This window comes from Mus caroli, chromosome 5 (genome assembly GCF_900094665.2).
Source record: "Mus caroli chromosome 5, CAROLI_EIJ_v1.1, whole genome shotgun sequence".
NCBI classification, from domain to species: domain Eukaryota; kingdom Metazoa; phylum Chordata; class Mammalia; order Rodentia; family Muridae; genus Mus; species Mus caroli.
Window position 1 is genome coordinate 128,032,108 of NC_034574.1, and position 19,709 is coordinate 128,051,816.

Sequence of the window (19,709 nt, forward strand, 5' to 3'; positions counted from 1 at the left end):
TTGTCATTTCTAAACAAACCTCAGGGACATAAAGAGAAGGCAGTGGGTCCAAAACATAGGAAAAGTAACTGTAGTTATTAGACTGATTTAGTGATCTGATCTAGCTAACTTGCTTTGAATTTGTTAAGGGAAATATAACAGAAATAACCCCACCATGTCTGATTACTGTGTGCTTCCTATGGGCTGACCTCATCAAGATCTGGAGGGCACAGAAACCCAAAATAGCCTTTGTAAACACCGAGCCAGGTAGAGAAGAAAGACTAGACTTAAAAGCAAAAGGAAGAAAAACAAAGCACAACCATAGTGACAAAAGGAAAGCATTGGGCAGGGGCAGGAGAGATGGCTCAATGGTTAAGAGCACTGACTGCTCTTCCCGAGGTCCTGAGTTCAGTTCCCAGCAACCACACGGTGGCTCACAACCATCTGTAATGGGATTTGATGCCTTCTGGTGTGTCTGAGAACAGTGACAGTGTACTCATATAAATAAAATAAATAAATCTTAAAAAAAAAAAAAAAAGGAAAGCACTGGGCATATCTACAAGACGGAAAAGGACTGGAGACGGTTTAAAGTCTGCCTGCCGGTGAGGGACTGTGGAATACTTGCCCAGCATGAGCAGGGCCCGAGATGCCATCCTTAACACTGAAAATAAAATACAAAGTAAGAAAACAAAACAGGGCTGGTGAGATGGCTCAGCAGGTAAGGGTACCCGACTGTTCTTCCAAAGGTCCTGAGTTCAAATCCCAGCAACCACATGGTGGCTCACAACCATCCGTAACAAGATATGATTCCCTCTTCTGGTGTGTCTGAAGACAGCTACAGTGTACTTACAGTGTACTTACATGTAATAAATAAATAAACCTTTAAAAAAAAAAAGAAAAGAAAACAAAACAAACCAAAGATGGAACAAGAGTATTTGAGGCAAAGGATGGGAATATGGATGTCCCAAACCATGAAAAGATGTTTAAACTCATTTATGCTTCAGGAATCAAATCAAAATCAAGAATTTTATACATATGAGATTAGAAAATATGAGCAACTGCCAAAATTGGTAAGAAAACAGAACTGCTCATACATTGCTTTTGCTTATTCTTTTTCCCGTTGCTGTACTGTTTGCACACTCAGCTGTACACATGCTAGGCAGGTGTGTAAGTTACCTCTGAGCTGTAGTGCCAGCGTTCACTCAGCACCAGTGCTGTGAACAGTATGTAGCTCTTGTGAATGCTTTGGGATTGCTAACACAGTTGAATATGCATGTCCCCTTGACTGGGCTGTCATTTTTGAACATTTATCTTTATAATATTGCCCCAGGATACTTGTGTAAGAACTCTTAGTATTACAAATAATACTCCAAAGAGGAAATTACCTAAGGACCTATCAGCAGTTGAATGAATAAATTGTTAAGGCCTTGAATACTCAATAGCAAAAAAAATGTAAAATTAAAAGAAGGTAGTCACAGAATAATACAGTCTTGATTCCACTTACTGAAGTCAAAACAAAATAATACAGTGGCTGTCAATCTCTGAGGTAGAGAGTGGTTTACTTAAGAACTATTAAAGTTGCACTTCTGTATATGTGTGTGGGAGGGGTATGTGTGCTCTTCACCCTTTCCTTGTTTTTTGGAGACAGGGTATGATTTAGTTCAGACTGGCCTCAAATTTCTTGTGTAGTCAAGGGTGGCCTTTAACTCTTGATCTTCCTCTATACTTTACAAGTGCTAGGATTACAGATATGAGCTGATATGCTTATTGTCTTGTGTGTGATTTTTAAAAAAAGTCTATATGGTGATGTAGGTGTCATAGTGTTGTCTTAATTCTATAATTGCTTAGCCTAAGTACTTGGTTTGTGTGCGTGTGCTTTTAAGATTTTTTTTTTTAATTATGTATATGGGTATGTGGACAGGTGACCATAGATGTCAGAAGTGTCTGATGTGATACCCCTTGAGCTAGAGTCAGAGGTGGTTGTGAACAATTCCCAGGTGAGACAGGTTTTTTTTTTTTTTTAAGATTTATTTATTTTTTATATGTAAGTACACTGTAGCTGTCTTCAGACACTCCAGAAGAGGGCGCCAGATCTCGTTACGGATGGTTGTGAGCCACCATGTGGTTGCTGGGATTTGAACTCTGGACCTTCGGAAGAGCAGTCGGGTGCTCTTACCCACTGAGCCATCTCACCAGCCCGTGAGACAGGTTTTTATGTAGCACAGGCTGTTCTGGAAATCCACAGGACTAGACTTGCCTTTGCCTATGTCAGTCCTCCTGCCTCTTCCGATAGAGTTCTGGAGTACAGTCACATGCCGCTGTGCCCAGCCAATTTAGTTTCCATGGTAAGACAGATAGTGCAGTAGACTACCATCCAAAAATAAACCCAGACAACTGATTTGTAATAGTCACTGAAAGGTAATTAAGTGGAGAAAAGATAGTCCTTTAGCAGATGGGTTCTGTAACAACTAGATATTTTATTTTTGAAAAACAAAAAAAGTTCTTATTTGGGTGTGGTGATGCATTTATAATCCTCGAACTTTAGAAGAAAGGACAGGAGGATTACTACGAAGTTTAGGCCAGTCTGCTCTACATGATGAGTTCCAGTTAGCCAGGTATACAGTGAAAACAAAAAAATGCAGTTCTTGAACTGTACTTGGCATATGTTTTAGGCTAGCACAATTGCCCTTAGTACATAGTACATAATTATGTAATAGAATATTATTTATTTAAGGTATATTTTGCTTTTATAAATGTTTTGCCTACACGNGTGTATGTACACCACATGTGAACCTGCTAGAGCCCTAAAACTGGGGTTACAGATATTTGAGAGCCATTATATGGGTACAGAGAATCAAACCCCTGTTTTCTTCAAGAGCAACTGCTCATTTTATTTATGTAGCCCCTCCATTTTATTCTATTTAATTTTTTTTGTTGAAACTGGATGTTGCTGTGTAGCCCAGGCTGACCTTGAACTTACTATGTAGGAGATGATGGTGTAGAAGTTCTGATCTTCCTGCCTCAGCCTCCTAGGGATTATAGATTAGCGTGGTATTTCGTGGCAGATCTTTTTGCTTGTTTACTTCAGTGGTCACCCTGGGGACATGACTCTTTTGGGGCTGTATATCAGATATTTACATTATGATTCATGACAGTATCAAAATTAGTTATGGAGTAGCAGTGAAATCATTTTACAGTTGAGGATCACTATACACAAGGAACTGTGTTAAAGGGCCATAGCATTAGGGAGGCTGAGAACCATTGGTTTAGTTGAGTTTTGAAATGATGTTTTTGTAGTCCATGCTAGTCTGGAGCTCACTATCTTTTCAGACTGGCCTTGAATGCGAAGAAATCTTCCTCACCCTTTCAGGTGCTGGAATTATAGGCATATGATACTGTGCCAGGCTGGCTGATTGATTGATTGATTTATGGTGTTTTCGAGACAGGGTTTCTCTGTGCCAGGCTGGCTGGCTTATTTATTTATTTATTTATTTATTTATTTATTTATTTATTTATTTATTGTGTTTTTGAGACAGGGTTTCTCTGTGTAGCCCTGGCTGCCTGGAACTCACTCTGTAGACCAGACTGGCCTCAAACTCAAATCTGCCTGCCTCTGCCTCCAAGTGCTGGGATTAAAGGCATGCGCCACCACTGCCCGGTTTATTTGTTAATGTATATTTAGGCCTAGAAATATGAGGAGCAAAGTTTACTATGCCTGAATACTTTATATAGTTTGCATGAGTTTTTGTTTGCTAGGTGTCTTAGTCACTGTTCTGTTGCTGTGAAGACACCATTGACCAAAGTAACTCTTTTAAGAGAGCATTAAAATNGGGTCTGGCTTACAATTTTAGAGGCTTAGTCCATTTTCATCATGGTGGGAGTATGGTGGCACACATGGCACTGGAGCAGTTGCTGAGAGTTACATCCTGATTCATAGTCAGAGAGACAGACAGACAGACAGACACTGGACTGGTTTGCTTTTGAAACATCAAAGCCCACTCCCAGTGATTCACTTCTTTTAACAAGGTCATATCTTCTAATCCTTTCAAATAGTACCNTTCCCTGATGGCTAAACATTTCAACATATGAGCTTATGGGGGCCATTTTTATTAAAATCACCATATTAGGTATATTGGATCATGTTTTATATTTTTGTAGGATCTAGTTTTATATTTTCTAGTTTCTAGTTCTCTTAATTTTCTTTGCATTGCGTGTGTAGGTTGGGAAGGAGAAAATGCTCAAGGTGAAGATTGTGAAGATTCATCCTTTGGAGAAAGTTGATGAAGAAGCTGCTGAGAAGAAATCTGATGGGGCCTGTGATTCTCCGTCAAGTGACAAAGAGAATTCCAGTCAAATGGCTCAGGACCTCCAGAAGAAGGAGACAGTAGTCAAAGAGGATGAAGGCAGGAGAGAGAGTATTAGTATGTATGATGCTAGCCTTGCTCCTGAGTTGAGACGGTGCTCATTTGTTACGTAGAGATCTAGCTTTCTGTAGCAGCCACATGTACAGTTAGGTTTTTATATTGTCACGATTTTATTCATTATGATTCAAAAAAAAAAAACCACTAACATACCCACAACGTGACTTAGGACTTAAAACTCCCTAAATATTTAAGACCATTCTTAACCAGGATGGTAAAGAAAATTGGATTTCTTTTAATTTTCCTACTTTTTTTGTTTGTTGTTGTTTTTTCTTTTGAGTCAGGGTCTGAATATGTAGTCTAGACTGGCCTCAAATTTGGAGTGGTCCTCTTGTCTCTGTCTCCTGAATTCTGGGATTACAGGTATGCACTAAGATACACCTAGGACTCTTTTCTACCCTTTGTTCTTTTTGGTTGATTGGTTTTGTTTTTTTTTTTTTTTTTTTTTNTTAATCAAGGTCTTACTATGTAGCCCTGGTTGGCATGGAACAAAGATCTGCCTGCTTCTGCCTCCCAAGTGCTGGGATCAGTGATGTGTGCCATGTGCCACCACGTCCTGCCCTCTTGCCTTTACTCCTAAAACCAGAAACATGTGCATGAGTGTAGAGAGGGCAGTAATCCAGGTAGACAAAGCACATTCTAATCCCTCCTGGTCCTCACAGTGCAGGCTAGTGTGGTGGCTTTCAGATACAGCTTTTCTGTTTGTCTCTTTTGACCTGACTCTCAGGTAGGAGCCACTAGAATTCTGAAACACTGTTAATCAAATATAATTTTTACAGATCTGGAGACTAAAATAANACTTTATAGTTAGAAGAACTAAGAGCATTGTTCACTTGGAAAACTTCTCTGAGAATGTGTCTTAGTTTGGATTTCTATTGCTGCGATGAAAATACCATGACCAAAAAGCAAGTTGTGAAGGAGAGGGTTTATTCGGCTTACACCCCCACATCATAGTCCATCATTGGAGGAAGTCAGGACAGGAGCTCAAGCAGGAGCTGATGCAGAAGCCATGGAGGGATGCTGCTTGCTTACTGGCTTGCTTCCCCTGGCTTGCTCAGCCTACTTTCTTATAGAATCCAGGACTACTAGAACAGAAATGGCCCCACCCACCATGGGCTGATCACTAATTGAGAAAATGCCTTGCAGCTGGATCTCTCAAATGCATTTCCTCAACTGAGACTTCTTTTTCTCTGTGATGATTCTTGCTCAGTCGTCATGCAAAACCAGCCAGCACAGTGTTACGACATCCTAAGCCTTTATTATATACACTTAAGACTATTTAAATAAGGAAATTAACTGTCCTAGAATCCTTTTCTCTCAAAATGAGCACACAGTATTTGGTATATATGATCTGTACCTGTTGGTTGATTGAATAATTTCACCTCACTATTTTAATTGCCACTTTTTCTGCCATTCTTTCAGTTGGGCATCAAGATGTTTTGGATCCATGCTAATCATTTTAGATTCATGCTGGTCATATAGTAATAGTCTGAAGGAAACTTGTGAGACTAGTTGTAGCTGGCCTTTCGGTTTTATTTCAGCTGTGTTTTCTGCTTTGTTAGGGCTGCATATTCACACCATTTCCAGGTTCTCTCTTTGGAACTGAATATTTATTTGTAAGTTTATTTTATTTTTATTTGTGAGTGTATACCCTGTGTGTATAGGTGCACAGAGGCCAAGAAAGGGGATGAGATCCTCCGCATCCAGCGTTGCAGGTGATGGTGTGTCATCCAGCGTGGGTGCTGGGAACTGAACTGTTGTCCTCTGGAGCAACAGCAGCAAGTGCTCTCAACTGCTGAGCCAGCTCACCAGCCCCTAACTCGTGGAAATTCTGGTTGCCTGAGGTAGAAAATTGTTTTCATGAGGAGCTGACTGAGGAGGAAATCTTCTTACTCTTTCCCCTCTGACTGGAGAGTCGGTCATTCCTGAAACATTGGTACCCACAAATTGGAATTTAGGCTTTGACTTCCTTTTTAGTGTGTTTGCCTTAGTTAGGTTTTAATAACTGATATTCCTAATGTGTAGAAAGGGGAAGAGGCAGAGTTTGAATTACGTTACAGAACACCGAATGTTTTCTCTAGACAGTTAAGATCTCTGTAGGAATGTGACAAAATTCTAGTTTCCATAGTATTTTCTTGGTGGAGGAAAAGGGTTAATAATATATCAGGCAGGAACATGTTAGCTCTATATTCTTATTTTGGCTTGATATTTTCATTCTTTGGTTTTTTTAATACTGGTCCTCCTATTTGTGCCTCACAGAAGGTGGAGTTACAGCTAGGTGTGCTACCACACCCAATGAGATTCTTCTGTCCTGTTTATCCCGAGAGTCGTCAGAGTATTATCTTCTGCATACTGACGAGTGCTTGAATCCTTTGTATTAATTATGATTTAACTTGTCTGATTTTTTTACTTTTTTGTTTGGGGACAGTGACTCAATCAGGCTAGCCTCAAGCTCACTATGTATCTGAGGCGACGTTGTTCAACTCCTGATCTTTCTGGCTCTATCTAGAGAATACTGGGTATTGTTATAGGCTGTGTCGCTGTCCTTGGAACTTTTTCTTTGCAGGCTTTTATGGCAGCCTAGGACTGTAATTTGCTCTGTGACCCAGACTGACCTTACTCTGTTGAGTTCTGGGGGTTACACGTGTATCAAATACATGCTTCCACGCCTGCATTAGTGGTGCCTTTTAATAACTTATACAGGTTCTAATCAGGTTGCAGATAGCTCCTTACTTTCTGAGTACAGAGATTTGTTTTTTAAGTCATTTTACTTTTTTGAATTTTTAGAGATTTCATGTGTCAGTATTTTACCTGCATATATATATGTCTGTGTACCACTTGCATGCTCGCTGCCCTTCAAGGCCAGAAGGTGCCAGGTTCCCTCCATTTAGAGTTAGAGATGGTTGTGAACTGCTGTGTGCTGGGAATCAAACCCAGGTCCTCTTGCAAAACATCCAGGTTTTTATTGTTGTTGTTCGTTTGTTTTTAATCTTAAATTTATTTTCTGTGTATGGGTATTTTGCATGTATGTCTGTGTACCACATGCATGCAGTGCCCATGAAGGCCACAAGAGGGTATTAGATTCTTCTGGAACTGGAGTCACGGATGCTTGAGTCATCCTGAGTGCTAGGAACCAAACCCAGGTTGGNCCTCTAAAGAGTAACAAGTGCTCTTAACCTCCAAACACTCTCGTAGCCCCGGTTGTGTTAATGTTTTTGTTAGATNTAACACTGTGCTTATCCTGTCTTACTACACGTTCTTTTATCCGTGTCTTTATTTTATGTGTTTAGGTGTTTGCCTACATGTATGTGTACACCATACGATGCCTCGTGCCTCAGAGGTCATAAAAAGGCATTAGGTCTTCTGGACTGACTGGAGTTACTGACAGTTGGGAACTAACCCAGGTCTATTTTTCCAGCCCATAAGTCATTCTTTTAGGTGTTTCATGCTCACCTTCTGGAACATTCCTTTTCTGTACTTCCAGAGTATTCTTGTTTGTCAGCCTGTATTGTGGGATTGTAGGCATTTACTTACCTGATTTCCTGCATAGACTAAGCTCATGGAAGTTACAAGTGTCACACCTCATCAGACAGTGCCTGGTCTAAGGGAGGGACTGAATGAAGTTATTAGTTGTGAGTAAATAAGTTGAATTAAAATAATTTTATTATTATTATTTGCTAATTTCCTGTTGATTTGACTAGATGACAGAGCGCGTAGGTCTCCACGAAAACTTCCTACTTCGTTAAAAAAAGGAGAAAGAAAATGGGCTCCTCCAAAATTTCTGCCTCACAAATATGATGTGAAGCTACAAAATGAAGATAAGGTTGGTTAAGTCTCTTACACTAATAGATTTTAAGAAACTCCTGTAGGAGTGGTTTTCTTGGAGAAAATATGCTAAGGAACAATGTAAAGGAATGTCCTCACCACAGAGATTAAAGTTGCATGGCCAGTCAACTCTGACACTGCTTCTATAGTTGATCTTACTAGATTTCAAGCTAGTTCGTACCCTTAATACAACTTACTAATGCTTTTTTACCATTTTAAAACTCTATTGTACTCAGGGTATTGCTATGCTAGGCAAATATTCTACACTGAGTTACATCCCCAGCCCTTTTGGCTTTTACATTTTTAATTCTTCATGTGGGACTAAGGCTCTTTTGTATGTTAGACAACTACAATCACTGAGCTATTTCCAGCTCTAGTTTTTATATATCTTTCAATATGTTCAAAGTAAGGATGTATTTAAAGGCAGCTGGCAAGAGTTTATTTCCTACCTCCTGGTCATTGGAATAGAGAAGCAGGAGGTTCAGGAGTTAAAGGTCAGTCACACGGTGAGTTTGAGGGCAACTGGGCTACATGAGACCTTGTGGCAGAAAACAAAAGTTTTAAACTTGTAAATAAAATATATATTTCCTTGATTAAATCTAGATTTAAAAAATATTGGTATATTATTTTGGGTGTTTCTACACATACCCGACTAGAACTTTTAAGTTTTTATTGAAGGAGGACTAGGAAGTTGAAAATAATCGTGTGTTAGTTTTCATAGATAACCCTTTCATGTAAGAAGCAGTTCAGCCCTGAGGTTTAACCTTGGAAAAGGTCATCTATGGGAAGACCCACCAGCTGCTTCTTTGTCTTTTGCTTCTGAGANAGGCAGGGTGTTGCTGTCTGCGCTGGCCTAAAGCTGGCTGTGTTATCTGGGCTGGTTTCAAACTGGTAACAATCATCCTGCCTCTGTGTCCTGAGTGCTGGGATTAAAGATGTGCACCATTACTGCCCCATTTCCTTTGGTATTTTGGAAGCAGGGTCTGGCTATATGTTAACCCAGGCTAGCCACAAGCTCACTATCTTCCTACTTCAGCCTCTTGAGATTATAGGTGTGTACCACCAAGCATGGATCCGTGAAGGATGGATCTTTAATAATACTCCTTCTTCCTCTTTTGCTATTGAATGACTTCCTAAGATAAAGTTGTAACTAAAAAAGTTGCTGCTGTGAAGTTGAGTGGTATACTTTAATTGATATTTATTGACAAATAACCTGGGAATTATTTTGAAATTCTGTCTCAAAATTTTGCCTTGGGACTGGCGAGATGGCTCAGTGGGTAAGAACACTGTTGTTTCGAAGGTCCTGAGTTCAAATCCCAGCAACCACATGGTGGCTCACAACCACCCGAAATGAGATCTGACACCCTCTTCTGGTGTGTCTGAAGACAGCTACAGTGTACTTATATTTTGTATAATAATAAATAAATCTTTAAAACAATTTAAAAAAAAAAAAAAAATGTACTTATATTTTGTATAATAATAAATAAATCTTTAAAACAATTTTTTTGCCTTATGTTTAATGTATAGTACCCCCTTCCCAAGATGGAATTGTGATTCTTTCCTTTGTGGATATGTGTTTTGTTTTCATTGCTTAACTGCTTCCCACCCCAGTGCTGATTTCTTTTTTATTTTTTCACCTAGATCATCAGCAATGTGCCAGCAGACAGCTTGATTCGAACAGAGAGACCACCAAATAAGGAGATACTTCGATACTTTATTCGGCATAATGCCTTACGTGCTGGTACTGGTGAGAATGCACCTTGGGTGGTGGAAGATGAATTGGTGAAGAAATATTCCCTGCCTAGCAAGTTCAGTGACTTTTTACTTGACCCATATAAGGTAAGGTCACTATTAATGTTTGACACCTGGATAAATAAAGCCTTACTAGATAGTTTCTTTTCTCCACTAGCTCATAGAGAATTAGATTCATGGCAGATTTTGAACCTTTAACTACAGATAATTCATTCAGGAACTGAAGCAGAGACCATGGAGGGGATGATATTTATTGGCTTGTTCCTGTGCTTGCTTGGCCTGCTTTCTTATTCAGCTCACAACCGCCTGCCCAGCCTTGGGGTGGCACCAGCCATAATGAGCTATGCCTTTTCACATCAATCATTAGTCAAGAAAATGCTTTGCAGATTCACCCATGAGCAGTCTGATAGAAGCATCTTCTCAGTTGACATTCCTCTTTCTGGATTACTCCAGTCAGTGTTAATAAGATGACAAAATACTAACTGGGATGTCAAAACTGAGCTAGGCATAGTGGTATGTGCCTTTAATCCTAGCACTTGGATCACAGACAGGCAGATCTCTGTTTGAGGTTTACATACAGTTTCAGGACAACCAGGACTCTGTAGAGACCCTGTTTTGGGTATGGGGGCAGAAGGAAAATTGATTTTGTATATAAGGCAAGATAACTTTGACAGTCCTATAAAGCCTGGAATATCTATAACTTAGGGGACATGTTAATAGAAACCAAGCATTTCCCTCTTTAGACTACATTTTTCCCTCCTTGAATTGTCCATTTTGATCTTTAAATTATTTTTATGTAATTAAGTGGGGAATCTGAGGGATAATCTAATTAGAACCAAGTAACAGTGGGTGATAAACTAAAGAGTTTGGCTTAGGATTTCTTTTTTTTGTTTGTTTTTTTTCTCTCCCATCTTCCCTCTCTTGTCTCCATTCCTCTTGCCCTTTCTGTATGAGGTTCTGGGCTCAGTACCCAGGACTACAACAAAACAAAACCGAAAAATACCTTCTCAGCTAACTTACTGGCTAAAAACATAGAGGCTGAGATGAACTCTATATAAATTGCCCTCAACCTCTTGCTATGTTGTCATCAGTGAATTAGAAGAGTAGAAAAGCACTGAGTGGGGGCGCGCACACACACACACGACTTCAATCCCAGCACTCAGGAGGCAAGTGGACCTCTTGAGTTCAATACCAAGTCTCCATAGCAAGTGCTAGGACAGCCAGGACTACGTGTTTTCAAAGGAAAACAGAAAACAAAAAAACCAACCTAATGGAATAAAACTCAGATTTGTGAGGAGGCTGGAGAGATGCCTAACTGATGAAGAGCACTTACTTCCTGTCTAGAGGCCCAGATTCAGCACCTGTCATCAGGTAGCTCACAACTGCCTGCGGCTCCACCCCCACAAATTTGACACTTGTGGCTACTCAGGACACCTGCATTAACAAAGTATTGTAATTGGTCTAACTGTTAGATATGCTATTTTTATTATTAAGTTCAGCTTCAGATTGATTTGCTGCAGATTGTTTCCTCCTTGTTATCAACGAAGAAATGTTTTCTTTGACTTATGTTTCTTTGTCCTGATGGTGTTATGTTCTTTGTGATGGGAACAAATAGAATAATAGCCACTTTTTTTCTTTTGGCCTCTCATGTTGCTGTCATAAGTAGTTAGCAATGAGAAAGGGCCTTCACCAAAATATTTTTTCATTCTTTTTTCTCCTCTATATTAATCTTATAGAACTCTGCTGAGTGGGAATAGAGGAGACCCTCAGCACATAAGTGGTTTTATACTTTTTCAGATCCCCCTGAGTCCAGCCATGCCGGCTCCCATTTGGCTGTGACTACCCAGCATGCTCCATGCTGAGATGATCCAGCTACTGAAGGACTGACTGCTCACGCCGGGAGCCGGCCTGTTGGGAGGGGGTTGGGTGAGTTCATTTCTTTCATTTTTCAGAAAAAAAAATTTTTTTTTTATTGAAAATAGAGACGAGAACTCTTGTCATTTAATGGTCCATATTATTTCTTAACATTGTGCTTCCAAATAAATGTGAAAGCACCTTATTGTAACTTTGAATTCTTTTACCAGTTCTAATGATACCTATTAAAGGTAATCTGTTTAAAATGTTGGAACAAAACTGCCTTGATTAGTCTCTTTCCTTCCACTTTAAGCACCCACCTGAGCATCAGCAGGAGTGCTGGTGTGTGCAGGTCCTGTTGCGCAGCTGTTAGGGCTGCTTGAACAGGGGCAGCTTGAGCACATACACTTGTTTTCACTTGATGCTGCCATTGCAGGACAGTCTCAGAAGTACACTGCTCTTTGAAGTACTCATAGTAGTGTTGTCTATGAGGGGACCTTAAATAAGTCATCCTTTTTTGTTTATTTCTCATTAACATTTTGATAGTTAGTCCTGGGAAACAAGTAGGAAATTGTACAGTGGGGAAAGATATTCCAGGAGTCGTGGCTAGAGTTCCTGTTCTGTACGATGGTAAACCTCTGTCCTGAAAGTGGTTTTGGGGAACAGAACATTCACTTTTAATCAGGCACTGGTAAGCAGCCAGCTAAAAGCCTAACCCTGCAGGTCTTCATCCTCCCAAGGGGCTGGATGAGGGGCATGTGCCAATATCGCCTGTAATTCTGAAAAGTCAGCTTGGGCTTTAAAGTTGGCATTTACTCATTTAGTCAAAAGAGGAGTTTAATCATGGTCTGTTCTCTCAATCAAACTTTTTTGCTTTTGGTTTTACTGTGGTTCTCTGGGTTTGTTTCTTTGATTCTGTCTTTAATGTTTGGACTGATCCCCCTCCTTTCCCTTCTGAGTGCAGGGATAACAGGCATGTACCACCATGCCAGTTAGCCCTGTCCATTCAAAATGGTTCCTCGTGCATAATTGCTGCCTGTAGTAGAAATTATATAGTAGTCTTTTTCCTGTTAGCTAAAATGAGTTTGACTATTTCATTTAGTTTGTATTTTAGCTGTCAACTTTACTGTTTTGGCTTGTTTGGGTTTTTTGTTTTGAGACATGGTTTCATGTAGGCCAGGCTGACCTTGTCCTTTCCCTCCTGCCCCTGTCTTCCAGGTGCTGGGATTTTAGGCTTTTACACGCCATACCCGACTTAAAATTATATTGTTTAAAATATAAAAATCAGTTACAAGTTTTGATACATATTTTAACCATTAACTCCTGTTGTGACCAGTGAACTAGGTTCTAACCTCTGAAGTCTTTTTGGTCTGTTTTTGAAAGGAGGTCTGACACTGTAGCCTCATTTGTTGACTGAGGAAATCTCCCAGTTTTCCAAGGTGGGATGTCAGAGGCAGGAGCAGTGGCTTGCACTTATGACCCCAGCATTCAAGACACAGAGGCAGGAGGTTTTCTAAGTTTGAGGATATCCACCTTCCAAGTAAACAAAAGGACGGAGTCGCTATAATGACCAAGATAGTCTTGAGGAATTTCCCATGTGCCTTTTTGCTTTATTTTTGATACAGTGTCTCTCTCACATTATGTAGTCCAGGCTGACCTCAGACTCGTATATGACACTTCTGACCTGACAGTCTTTCTACCTCAGCCTCTGGAGTTCTTGAATTACAGGTGTGAGCAAGCATGCTAAGCTGCCTCTTAACTAATTCTGTGTGAGGGAAATGAGGTGTGGAAGCTTGAGGAGACAGAAGGTGTAAATGGAGTAGTGGGAAGGGAGATGGACTCTTAAGGGAACGTACTGTGAGAGTGGGCTAGCTAGGGTCTCTTGGCGTGCCAGCGATGGATGTGTTGTAGTTTCTGTTCTAACCATGTTTACATGAACATGAACAGCTTGGGGCAGAACAGATTGGGAAGGAAGTTGTTTGTTTGTGTGAGCTAGATTGTAATGATTGCCTAGAGTTAAGTTTAAGTGAGGAAGGGTGGGAAGCCAGTCATGGTGGTCCATGCCCACCTATACCCATCTCTTCCTCAAGCTCAGGCGCATGGCTTTTCCAGAGTCTGAAGACTCTCTGGGCCGTTATAGGGAGACGCCGTCGTTTTGTTTACTTGGAAGGTGGATACCCTCAAACTTAGAAGTCCTCCTGCCTCTGTGTCTTGAATGCTGGGGTCATAGGTGCGAGCCACCGCTCCTGGCTCTGACATCCCACCTCTAAAAAAAATAAAAAAAAAAAAAAAAAGCTGGGGGGGAGGGGGCACGCCTTTAATCCCAGCACTTGGGAGGCAGAGGCAGGCTGATTTCTGAGTTTGAGGCCAGCCTGGTCTACAGAGTGAGTTCCAGGACAGCCAGGGCTACACAGAGAAACCCTGTCTTGAAGAAAAAAAAAAAAAAAAAAAAAAGACAAGCTGGTCGTGATGGCGCACGCCTTTAATCCCAGCACTTGGGAGGCAGAGGCAGGCTGATTTCTGAGTTTGAGGCCAGCCTGGTCTACAGAGTGAGTTCCAGGACAGCCAGGGCTACACAGAGAAACCCTGTCTTGAANAAAAAAAAAAAAACAAAAACAGACAAACAGGTTAGGATCTTGAAAATGTGATAAAATTAATGGATTTAAGGTTTTGTAGGATACTTTGGGGGTGGGTGGGCTGCACACACCTAACACTTGGGAGGCACAAGCAGGAGGCTCTCTTGAGTTAAAGGCCAGCCTGGTCTACAGAGGTAAATCTAAAACAGAAGGGCTAAAAGGGAAACCCTGTTTCAGAAAACCAAGACAAAAGTCTTGTGAGATTGGAGGATTGTAGACTAGAGTGGCTGAGAGAATGAAGTGGGTGGGGCATTCAACACTATACACAGTCAGGACTGGACTGCAGCTCAGTAAGGTATACTCGTGTCTGAGCACCTAAGTCCAATCCCTGTGACTCACATGGTGGAAGAGAGAGCCAACCCCTTTGTGTTTTCCTCTGACGTCCTCCTGCATAGCACCACACAACACATATACTCAACCCACATAAGATAAACAGCGAAATGTGTTAAAAGAATTTTAAGAACTGTATAAAATAAGTGAGGATTCAGAGTTCTTGTAGTTAATATATTCTTAGAAGTGAGTTTTTCATTGTGGGAGAGAACAAAGAAGAGTTTGAGAACCCAAGAGCATAGGCCAGGAAGGTTCTTTATCTGAACAGTATTATTACCGCTCTACATAAGTGTGTTTTCACAGGAATGTATGCCTCTGGGTCGAGACTAAGCATTTATATGGTATACTCTACTTATAGAACAAATTATTGAAGCTGACATAAAATTAAAGGTTGAAAAATCTAACTGCTATTTCAAGAACAGGATTATACCCTCTGGATATGTGTGTGCTGTTGCCCCCCACCCCCCACCTTTTCAGGGACAGAATACAGGGTTTAGGAAGGTGCTGTGCAGTTGACCTGCACCCTCAGGTTGAGAGTAGCACTTCTTGAAATCTTAGATGCTTCTGTTTTTAGATCAGTTCTTTCCTAATCTAGGGCCCATGGATAGACTTTGAAAACTGTATGCATAATTTTTATATGTTGTTGCTGGAGAAAGTGTTCATAGAGTTCAGTAAAATATTTGAGAGCCACTAGTGCATGTGGAAACATAAAGCTAGATCTAACATTAGGGGACGGTAGGTTTTGGTTGCACTGCTGGAGGTAGAGCCCAAGTCCTCACATACTCTAGGGAAGCATCCCATCCATCACTGGGCTGTACAGTCACAGCGCACATTTGGAGGGGTGGGGGATATTGAGACAGTCTAATGTAGTCAGGATGTCCCCAGACTTCGTATGTAACAAATACAGACTTGAAATTTCTGATTCTCTTGCTTCTACCTCCTAAGTTTGGGGATTGCTGATACTGCCTCCACCACATCTGTCAAGTGTAGCTTTGCTTTCAGACAGGTCTTACTATGTTGTATCGATGGATGTGTGGCTTTACAGTGCTTAGATACTGCTTGCTACACATAGTTTTAAAAGTAATTTTGCTCCTGTTCTTAAATTTTAGTATATGACTCTCAATCCCTCTACCAAGAGGAGGAATACTGGATCTCCAGACAGGAAGCCCTCAAAGAAACCTAAGAGAGACAGTTCTTCTCTGAGTTCCCCACTAAACCCTAAGCTGTGGTGTCATGTGCACTTGGAGAAGTCGTTAAATGGCCCACCACTCAAAGTAAAGAACTCAAAGAATTCCAAGTCTCCGGAAGAACATTTGGAAGAGGTGATGAAAATTATGTCCCCCAACAACAACAAGCTACACAGCTTCCACATTCCTAAGAAAGGCCCAGCTGCCAAGAAGCCAGGGAAGCACAGTGACAAACCTCTGAAGGCCAAGGGCAGAGGCAAAGGCATCCTGAATGGACAGAAGTCCACAGGCAACTCCAAATCACCCAGCAAGTGTGTGAAGACTCCTAAGACCAAAATGAAGCAGATGACTTTGTTGGATATGGCCAAAGGGACTCAGAAGATGACCCGTACTCCACGGAGTTCTGGGGGTGTGCCAAGGTCTTCTGGTAAACCTCACAAACACCTGCCTCCTGCAGCTCTGCATCTGATTGCCTATTACAAAGAAAATAAAGACAAAGAGGACAAGAAGAGTGCTCTGTCCTGTGTTATCTCCAAAACAGCACGTCTCCTCTCCAATGAAGACAGAGCCCGTCTTCCAGAAGAGCTCCGGGCTCTTGTCCAGAAACGCTATGAGCTCCTGGAACATAAAAAGAGGTGGGCCTCTATGTCTGAAGAGCAACGGAAAGAATATTTGAAAAAGAAACGACAGGAGCTAAAGGAGAGGTTGCGGGAAAAAGCCAAAGAACGGAGAGAGAAAGAAATGCTGGAGAGGTTAGAAAAGCAGAAGCGATTTGAGGACCAGGAGTTAGGTGGCAGAAACCTCCCAGCATTCAGGCTGGTAGATACCCCTGAAGGGCTCCCCAACACTCTTTTTGGGGATGTGGCCCTGGTGGTGGAGTTCCTGAGCTGTTACTCTGGGTTGCTCTTGCCCGATGCTCAGTACCCTATCACTGCCGTGTCCCTAATGGAAGCCTTGAGTGCAGATAAAGGTGGTTTTTTGTACTTGAACAGAGTGCTGGTCATCCTGCTACAGACCTTACTTCAGGATGAAATTGCAGAAGACTATGGAGAACTGGGGATGAAGCTGTCAGAAATCCCCCTCACCCTGCATTCTGTCTCAGAGCTGGTCCGGCTCTGCTTGCGCAGGTGTGATGTCCAAGAGGACAGCGAGGGCTCAGAAACAGATGACAATAAAGATTCCACACCATTTGAGGACAATGAGGTGCAAGACGAATTTCTAGAGAAGCTGGAGACATCAGAATTCTTTGAGCTGACCTCAGAGGAGAAGCTACGGATATTGACAGCTCTTTGCCACCGTATCCTCATGACATACTCTGTTCAAGACCACATGGAGACGAGACAGCAGATGTCTGCAGAGTTGTGGAAGGAGCGGCTTGCTGTGCTGAAGGAGGAGAATGATAAGAAGAGAGCAGAGAAGCAAAAGCGGAAGGAGATGGAAGCCAGAAATAAAGAAAATGGCAAAGAGGAGAATGTGCTGGGCAAAGTGGACAGGAAAAAAGAAATTGTGAAGATTGAACAGCAAGTGGAAGTGGAAGCAGATGACATGATCAGTGCTGTCAAGAGCAGAAGGCTGCTTAGCATGCAAGCTAAGAGGAAGCGGGAAATCCAGGAGAGAGAAACAAAAGGTAAAATTTGTCCTGAGAGGTTCAGGAAAGCCCTTTCATGGGTAGAAGAACTGAAAGTACTAGAATAATGGTAGGGTAGCTGTCATAAACTGGCACTCANTAAGATATTTTTGTTCTCTCATAGTTTTGAGATAAGATCTTAATTAGCTTAGCCTTTCCTGAAACTTACTTTGTAGCTAAGCCTCCTGCTTCAACCTACAGAGTATGTTAGGATTACAGGCATGAGCTGCCATGCTTAGCTCAACAGCTTTGTGTGCTGTTGTGTGTGTGTGTTTGCGCGCGAGTATGTGCATGAGTGTGTGCATGCATATGTGTTTAGGTGCTAGAGAGATGCTCTTGCAGGTGAAGTTCACACTTCCAAAGGATCCAGCGTCCTCTTCTTGCCTCCACAATCATGCAGGTGGTACATAGACATAGGCAGGCAAAACACCCATACATATTTATTAAATGAATATATAATTGCGGGACCTGAAGATAGGTAGTACACCATGGAATTATAATAACCATGTGTAGAGAGCGGTTATTATGTGGTGACTGACTGCATGCACGTACAGTCTGTTTTTGTTACTATTTTTGTTTGTTTGTTTATTTTGAGACAGTCTCACACTGTAGCCCAGGTTGGCCTTGAATTTAAGGAAATTCTTCTGCCCTGGAATTGAATATGTGAACCAGAACATTTTTCTGAGAGATTCATCTGTGTTATAGCATGTAAGACAGTATGTTGGAAGAAACCAAGACATAAAAGACAATAATCTTAGTTACAAACTATTCCCACCATCCCAGAAGAAACCTCGAAAGGCATTCCTGTTCTTAGCCATTGACAACTGCCGATCTCTCTGGATTCATATGCTCTGTGCATTTCATTTAAATAGATTCCCATTGGGCCAGTAAAAGAACTCAGTGTCAGTTGCTGCCACACCTAGCAACTTGAGATTGCTCCTGGGACCCACAGAGCAGAAAGTGAGACCTGACTTCTACAAGTTATGCTTTGACCTTTACACACATAGGGGAATAAATGTAATATGTATGTGTGTTATAATATATATTAAATAGANTCAAACCGGGCTGGAGAGGTGGTTCAGTGATTAAGAGAGCATACTGCTCTTTGAGAAGATAGGACTTCTGTTCCCGGCATATCAAGTAACTTACAACTGCCTATAATTCCAGCTCCAGAGGATCTAACACTGTCTTCTGGCCNCCTTGGACAACTGCATTCTCATGTACATACCTTCACAACACACACATGCATACACATAATTAAAAGTAATAAAAATCATATAATCTACTTTAATGTTGTATTTCTTTCATTTAATGGTTTCAAGATTCACGTATGTTATTTGCTAACTGTTCACCAGTCAGTGGACAGATAGGTTGCCTGCATCATTTGCTGTTATTAATATTTCTCTGTAAAGGATTTGTCTAGACATAGTGTCTTTAGGGTGTATGCCTAGGAAAGGAATTACTAAGTCCTGTAGCCGTTAACTATTTGAGGAGTTCCCCAGCCATTTACAAGGCGTCTGTATAGTTCTACATCCCTGTCACCAGGTGAGGGTTCTGATTTTTCCATATTTTCAGCAGATCTATCTTTAATGTTTACTTTTATACTTATCTCTTGTGTAACTGCTGTAATTATCTCGTTAACCAGTCTAGAGAACTTTATTAAAGGCCACAGATTTTATACTGCATTACAGTTTTGTGGTTTCAGGGCTCAAACTGAAAGTTTTGGATGTGCTCGGCAAGCATTATACCACTACCCCAACATTCCTGTTGTTTAGATTTTGGTTTTTGTTTTCTGAGACAGGATTTTTCTTTATAGCCCTGGATGTCCTATAACACACTCTGTAAACGAGGCTGGCCTTGAACTCAGAACTCAGATATCTGCCTGTCTCTGCCTGGAGTGTTGCGAATAAAGGCATGTGCCACCACTGCATGGCTGTTATTTAGTTTTGTTGAGCTTATCTCTCGCTGCCTGGAACTCTTCTCTGTGTACTTCTGGCTGACCTGGAACTCGGAGACCTCCCTGGCTCTGCCACCCAAATGCCAGGATTAAATGTGTGTAATATCAAAGCCTGCCTGCCTTTCTCTCTCTCTCTCTCTC

General features: G+C 41.2%; 1 protein-coding gene across 3 annotated transcripts in view; it reads left to right on the forward strand.

Moving 5' to 3' along the window:
- Positions 1–19,709, forward strand: part of Baz1b (bromodomain adjacent to zinc finger domain 1B) — a 65,145-nt gene that overhangs the window by 19,072 nt on the left and 26,364 nt on the right. For all 3 annotated transcript variants that reach the window (XM_021162486.1, XM_021162487.2, XM_029477264.1), the window contains exons 4-7: positions 4,199–4,400; positions 8,102–8,223; positions 9,867–10,064; positions 15,907–17,611. In XM_021162486.1, the coding sequence (XP_021018145.1) occupies positions 4,199–4,400; positions 8,102–8,223; positions 9,867–10,064; positions 15,907–17,611 (2,227 nt within the window). The remainder of the gene's footprint in view (positions 1–4,198; positions 4,401–8,101; positions 8,224–9,866; positions 10,065–15,906; positions 17,612–19,709) is intronic.